This window comes from Argentina silus (assembly GCF_951799395.1).
Source record: "Argentina silus genome assembly, chromosome: Y".
Classification (NCBI taxonomy): Eukaryota; Metazoa; Chordata; class Actinopteri; order Argentiniformes; family Argentinidae; genus Argentina; species Argentina silus.
This window is the reverse complement of record NC_139654.1, coordinates 2075001-2082500: the sequence shown is the minus strand read 5'-3', so window position 1 is coordinate 2082500 and position 7500 is coordinate 2075001. Positions and strand designations below refer to the sequence as shown.

Sequence of the window (7500 nt, the reverse complement as noted above, 5' to 3'; positions counted from 1 at the left end):
GGAGGGGTTGATGACTGTGTGTTGGGAAACAATGACAAGTCCTGGAGTCTGTGGTGCTCTGGTAACAGTTACTCCGCCTGGCACAATAATAAGAAGACTGTCATACCTGTCCCCTCCTCTGGCTCCCACAGAGTAGGAGTGTATCTGGACTGGCCGGCCGGCACTCTGTCCTTCTACAGCGTCTCCTCTGACACACGGACCCTCCTGCACACATTCCACTCCACATTCACTGAGCCCCTCTACCCAGGGTTTAGGCTTTGGAGCGATGGCTGTTCAGTGACCCTGTGGAAACTAGTCTCAGGGAGATCACACTGTATGTAGTGTTTAGGGCTACAGCCGTTGATGAGAACCAGATGGTTATTTGCTCATTGTGAAATGTGTGAAAAAGTGCAATAGACTGACAAAGCAGAAGTAGGAAATGCAACTGATAGTGAAACAATCCAGATGAATGATTAGATGATCAAATCAGACTGATGATGAACTCTGAGAATAACACAGGAGAGAGTGTCTGTATGTATATAAGAGTTGGTTAGATTGGGTGTTTGAGTTGTGATGCTGGATTACGTTGCTGTGTGTAAGATAGCAGGGAGTGGATGTGAAGACAGCTCTCCTTCTCTGTCAGTACAATATGGACAGTGTCTTCGGAACATCCTAATCTACACAGTGTGTAATTGATTCCTATGCAAATCAGAGACCCTATAAAAACAAAGATATTCATTCCGAAATGACATGAATTATTATCCTTGCATTAAGATGTACTCAATTCAACTTATTGAGTGATTTGTTGATGACATTTTTGCATTTTAACTAATTTTAAGACTGTCAAAGCAAAAAGTCTGAATATTTCTGTCCATGAGGTATTTTTGTATTTCACTTTTAATAAATGTACTGAAATGTCAAAAATCGTGTTTTCGCTTTGTCATTCTGGGGTATTGTGTGTGGATTGATGGCAAATTCTTTAAATTGAATCCATTTCAAATTTACTCTATAACACAAGAAAATGTGTAAAAAGTGAAGGGGTCTGAATACCTTCAGAAGGCGCTGTACATGTTCTGAACTTCACTTTCCATGTATTCCTTCATTTTTATATAGTAATCATCTAGTACAGTAATATCTATGCATCATGTGACATTGTGAGGGGCAGCCAAGGTGCAGGCTGCTTTTCTCCTCTCTGTCTGTGGGCTGTGGTAGGCATGGCTCTCATGAGAAGACTTCACCTGTCCCCTGCAGTACCGCCCCCTGCCATGGGAGGCATGGCTCTCATGAGAAGACTTCACCTGTCCCCTGCAGTACCGCTCCCGGCCATGGGAGGCATGGCTCTCATGAGAAGACTTCACCTGTCCGCTGCAGTACCGCTCCCTGCCATGGGAGGCATGGCTCTCATGAGAAGACTTCACCTGTCCCCTGCAGTACCTCTGACCCCAGACCCCCAGACCTCCAGACCCCCAGACCCCCAGACCCCTATCCCCCAGACCTCTAGCCCTCAGACGGGGGCACCACCTGGTGGTCATTTACTAGTATTACAACAACAGAGATTAGAATCCAGCCAGTTAGCAATAAGCACTGAACCCTAAAAACCCAGAATTTGAACCTGAAATATTCTTTATAACATCACAGATCTTTTATAATGGAACAGTGTAATAGAACATCAGTGTAATAGAACATCAGTGTAATAGAACATTAGTGTAATAGAACAGTGTAATAGAACATCAGTGTAATAGAACATTAGTGTAATAGAACATCAGTGTAATTGAACATTAGTGTAATAGAACATCAGTGTAATAGAACATTAGTGTAATAGAACAGTGTAATAGAACATCAGTGTAATTGAACATTAGTGTAATAGAACATCAGTGTAATAGAACATTAGTGTAATAGAACAGTGTAATAGAACATCAGTGTAATAGAACAGTGTAATAGAACATCAGTGTAATAGAACATCAGTGTAATTGAACATCAGTGTAATTGAACATCAGTGTAATAGAACATCAGTGTAATAGAACATTAGTGTAATAGAACAGTGTAATAGAACATCAGTGTAATAGAACATTAGTGTAATAGAACATCAGTGTAATAGAACATTAGTGTAATAGAACATTAGTGTAATAGAACAGTGTAATAGAACATCAGTGTAATAGAACATCAGTGTAATTGAACATCAGTGTAATTGAACATCAGTGTAATAGAACATTAGTATAATAGAACAGTGTAATAGAACATTAGTGTAATTGAACATTAGTGTAATAGAACATTTATGTAATAGAACATTAGTGTAATAGAACATTTATGTAATAGAACAGTGTAATAGAACATTAGTATAATAGAATATTAGTATAATAGAACATTAGTATAATAGAACATTAGTATAATAGAACATCAGTGGAAACCAAAGGGGACGTTTTCTTTCCAGTGTTAACACTTCACTTAGCAATGTCATGACAACCCAAATGTGCAGACAGGCCTAGGAGACGAGTTAACCTTGACCCTAACCCTGACTCTAACCCTGACCCTGACCCTGACTCTGACCCTAACCCTAACCCTAACTCTGACCCTGAACCTGACTCTGACCCTGACCCTAACCCTAACTCTAACCCTGACCCTGACCCTAACCCTAAACCCTGACCCTAGGGGATGAGTTAACTTTAACCCTTAACCCTGACCCTAACCCTAGGGCTAGTAGAACCATGTAGTTTGGCTCTTCAAACCCACCTCCTCGTTGCTAGGCAACCCCCCCCCTTTTCCCTCCACCGTTCGTATTTTACGACATTTTTTAGAAAAAAATGTTTTATGAAACTCCTTCAAACCACACTCTCCCCACCCCCTCGTTGCTAGGTAACCCACCATATCCCGTCCCTTTCCGACATTTTCTTTTCCTTTACGACATTCCCTCAAACACACCAACCTCCCTTATTTTACGACATTTACTATTATTATTATTATTATTATTATTATTATTATTATTATATCTTTACGACATTTACTTCTTCTTTACGAGAGAAGGGGAGACAGACACCATGGAAACCACCACCACCACCGACACCGGCGGCTCCTCTGGTACTCGTAGCGGGTCCTCTGGGACCGTCTCCCCCGGTGGTACCGTCTCCTCTACCGGCTCTGAGGCTAATGATAACGGGGCTAACTAACGAAGCTAACGAATTTACCTACCGAGTGCAGTGTTGACGGGGTGCTAAAGGCTAATGCTAACTGGCTCTAACGAACTGACCGTGTGTGTGTGTGTGTGTGTGTGGAAACGCGTCGTGTCATCATTACTCGACATTCCTTCAAACCCACCCCCTCGTTGCTAGGCAACCCATCCCCTTTCCCTCCACCGTTCGTATTTGTTTTGAAAAAATATTTTTACGACAGTCCTTCAAACCACACACACACTCTCCCCACCCCCTCGTTGCTAGGTAACCCACCATATCCCGTCCCTTTCCGACATTTTCTTTTCCTTTACGACATTCCCTCAAACCCACCAACTGTTCCTCGTTGCTAGACAACCCCACCCCTCCCTCATTTTACGATATCTTTTTATTATTATTATTATTATTATTATATCTTTACGACATTTACTTCTTCTTTACGAGAGAAGGGGAGACAGACACCATGGAAACCACCGACACCGGCGGCTCCTCTGGTACTCGTAGCGGGTCCTCTGGGACCGTCTCCCCCGGTGGTACCGTCTCCTCTACCGGCTCCTTCGGCGGCTCTGGGACCGTCTCCGGCGGCTCCTCCGGCGGCTCTGGGACCGTCTCCTCCGGCGGCTCTGGGACCGTCTCCTCCGGCGGCTCTGGGACCGGCTCCTCCGGCGGCTCTGGGACCGGCTCCTCCGGCGGCTCTGGGACCGGCTCCTCCGGCGGCTCCTCCGGCGGCTCTGGGACCGGCTCCTCCGGCGGCTCTGGGACCGTCTCCTCCGGCGGCTCCTCCGGCGGCTCTGGGACCGTCTCCTCCGGCGGCTCTGGGACCGGCTCCTCCGGCTCCTCCTCTGGTACCGGTACCCGGACAACAGGTGGTTGCCGAGGAGATGGGTCATAGATACTCCCAGGAGCTCAAGGCCCAGAGGAAGCATGTGAGTGACGCTAACGCTACATGCTACGTGCTACATGCTATGTGCTACATAATACATGGTACATTCTTCATCATTCGTGCTATATGCTACGTGTTAAACGCTACATGCTACATGCTACATCTTTCATGCTATGTGCTATTGCTACGTGCTACATGCCACATAATCCATATGTGTGTGTGTGTCTCTGTCTGTGTGTGTGTGTGTGTGTGTCCGTGTGTGTGTGTGTCTCTCTCTCTTTCTGTGTGTGTGTGGTTGTGTGTCCCTCTCATTCTGTGTGTGTGTGTCTCTCTTTCTGTGTGTGTGTCTGTCTGTCCGTGTGTGTGTGTGTGTGTGTCTCTCTTTCTGTGTGTGTGTGTCTCTCTTTCTGTGTGTGTGTCTGTCTGTCCGTGTGTGTGTGTCTCTCTTTCTGTGTGTGTGTGTCTGTCTGTCCGTGTGTGTGTGTCTGTCTGTCCGTGTGTGTGTGTGTGTGTGTGTGTGTGTGTGTATGTATGTGTGTGTGTGTGTGTGTGTGTGTGTGTGTGTGTGTGTGTGAGTGTGTGTGTGTCTCTCTCTTTCTGTGTGTGTGTGTGTGTGTCCCTCTCTTTCTGTGTGTATGTGTGTGTCCCTCTCTTTCTGTGTGTGTGTGTGTGTCTCTCTCTTTCTGTGTGTGTGTGTGTCTGTCTGTCCATGTGTGTGTGTGTGTGTGTGTGTGTGTGTGTCTGTCTGTCCATGTGTGTGTGTGTGTGTGTGTGTGTGTGTGTGTGTGTGTGTGTGTGTGTGTGTGTGTGTGTGTGTGATTGAGCACAGCCCTGTCCCGTATGTTCTCTTCACGGCAAACTCCAATGTTTATAATTTTGCAGATTATTCCAATAATACAACACCCAGGAGAGAAACACACACACACACACACACACACACACACACACACACACACACACACACACCTGGGAACAGTAGCTTTCTCTCCCTTTGTGTGAGAGCTTAGAGACTCAGCCACGTCGTAAATGATCTCTCTTCACTTTGTTAGACTGACAGATTCATAGGCTCATTTATCAGAGACAGGCTGTGTGTGTGTGTGTGTGTGTGTGTGTGTGTGTGTGTGTGTGTGTGTGTGTGTGTGTACATGTGTACTTGTGTACATGTGTGTGCTTGTAAGATATTGCGTATATGTGTGAGCTAAAAGAGTGTGTGTGTGTGTGTGTGTTATTACATTTTCTACTTGCTAACAATCTTTTGTGGCAGAATTGAACTGCTGTGGGACATTTAAACACTGTCAAAAAACTGCTTTGGCTTTGTCTGAACAGGTCCGAATACCAACTGGAGGTGCTGCATCAGAACAAGAACAAACTAGTTCATCCAGAGGAGAGCTGCATCAGTGAGGAGCCAGACAGAGAGCAGAGCTGAGCACTGAGGTGGGAGACAGATCACAACCGTAAGTTGATGTTTTTCATTGTTTTTCACCGTCTAATATGATTAGGATGAACTCACATGCCTTTGTGTCGCGTCACAGAATGATGGAACCCTAAAATCGTACGCTAGCCAACTGTTTGTGACCAGCCTGTTAAGGAAGCCTCAACCTGGTTTTGTCCAGCTGACTGTGATCTAGTAGGTTCAACTACATGAGGCCCTAGATAACAATAGATAATAATGACTGTGTCTAGACTAGTCAACAGTCTTTCCACAGGTCACTATTGACCAACCAGCAGAGCTGTAAGACTGACAGACAGACTGTGTGAGTGTTGAATACACTCCTCTGTGAAGAGTCAATCAGTTGGTTTACTGTATGTTTTGTTTTTTCTAATAGAGTCCATGCTCTCTGCCATTTTGCTACACACGACCAGACTGAGCAGCAGAGTGTCAGAGATAAGTTTTGAAAAAACGTAAGTTCTGTAAGTTTTGTTTTCCTAGAAGTGCTTGTGGGCGTGAAAACTTCCTTGTTCTGTGTCTCTGTAACTGTCGGGGAGTGGTGTGTGTGTGTGTGTGTGTGTGTGTGTGTGTGTGTGTGTGTGTGTGTGTGTGTGTGTGTGTGTGTGTGTGTGTGTGTGTGTGTGTGTGTGTGTGTGTGTGTGTGTGTGTGTGTGTGTGTGTGTGTGCGTGTGTGTGTGAGAGTGATGCTCCACCCTACATTCCTCTCAGCCCCCTCCCACACACACCTCATCAGGTTGCCACACTGTGTGTGTGTGTGCGTGTGTATGTGTGTAAGGGAGCGTTCTTCCCCCCCCCTCCCTCTCCTCCTTCTCTCCCTCCCTCCTTCCCTCTCTCTCTCTCTTTTTGTCTCTCTCTTTCTCCTCCCCTCCCTCCTTCCCTCCTCTCCTCCCTCCCCCCTCTCCTCCCCCTTACTCCTCCCCCTCTCTCCCTTCCCCCTCTCCCTCTGTCTCCTCCCTCCCCCCCTCCCCTCCTTCTCTTCTCTACAGACACACACACACACACACACACACAGCCTGTCTCTGATAAAGGAGCCTATGAATCTGTCAGGCTAACTTACTAACAATCTTTTGTGGAATAATTGAAATGCTGTGGGACATTTAAACACTTTCAAAACATTGAAGCTTTGGCTTATTTCAATTCACATTTCTGTAAAATGTAAATAGTGGTGGAAAGCACATGTTTCCTCAGAGCATGTGTGGTGCATGTGTGGTGCTACATAATCATCATAATCATAATACATCCTTGTGACTTGGTGCAATAATGCATTAAAATGTAACTAGTTTTTTAATTATGGTTCAAATCCCACCTGACCTAAGAGTTACTTTAACTTTACAATATGTCAAGACAGTATACTGCTAAAACAGAGGGCAAACATGTGAGTCAAACAAGCTCTGGAATACCTCAAAGGGTTAATGGGTGTGTGTGTCAGCCAAGTGCAGGCCAGTAAAATGATGTGTTACTGAGTTTATCCAGCTTTGAATATGGGAGAGAAGTTTTGTAGCCATTTTGTAGCCATTTTGTCAAGGCTAAGGCGGCCATCTTGGTTTAGCATCATGGCATCGAGAGGGATGAGGGGTCATACCACCACAGCCTCTTCCCTTCTTGATCTGATCCATCTAGATTGACTTGAAGAAATCAACACGTGTTTGATACCATTCCTCATTCCATTCCATGCGTTCCACTGATCCCGTCCTCCGATGTCCACCTCCACTGGTACACATATTCATAGTCTCTTCTTCAATACGACTCCATTTGATATGTGCAGTGATTCAGTGGTAAAGAGGGTCAGGTCACACACAGGTCAGGTCCCTGTGACTCAATTCCTCACAGCAGTATCCCTAAAACACCAACACCCCCTGTGATGGAGATCAGTCCATCACAGGTTGGGAGTGTATGGGTGTGTTTGTGTGCAGGGGTGTATGTTGTATTTAGGTGCTTGTGCAACGCAGGGGAGGACTCCTGGGTCTGCGGTTGTTGGGCAGTCATGAGGGGCGGTTCTGTAAAGAATAAAAGGTATGAGTATT

The 7500-nt window shown here is 45.6% G+C and overlaps 1 protein-coding gene across 1 annotated transcript in view; it reads left to right on the top strand.

Annotated features, from left to right (window-relative positions):
* The window catches only part of LOC310823912 (tripartite motif-containing protein 16-like), a gene marked incomplete at its 5' end in the record, with an annotated part of 12796 nt that extends 11899 nt beyond the window's left edge, over positions 1-897 (top strand). Inside the window, one exon of the mRNA XM_083696853.1 lies at positions 1-897. This exon is cut by the window's left edge and continues 239 nt beyond it. Within this exon, the coding sequence (XP_083552979.1) occupies positions 1-321 (321 nt within the window). The 3' untranslated portion in view covers positions 322-897.
* Between the last annotated feature and the right edge of the window lie 6603 nt (positions 898-7500).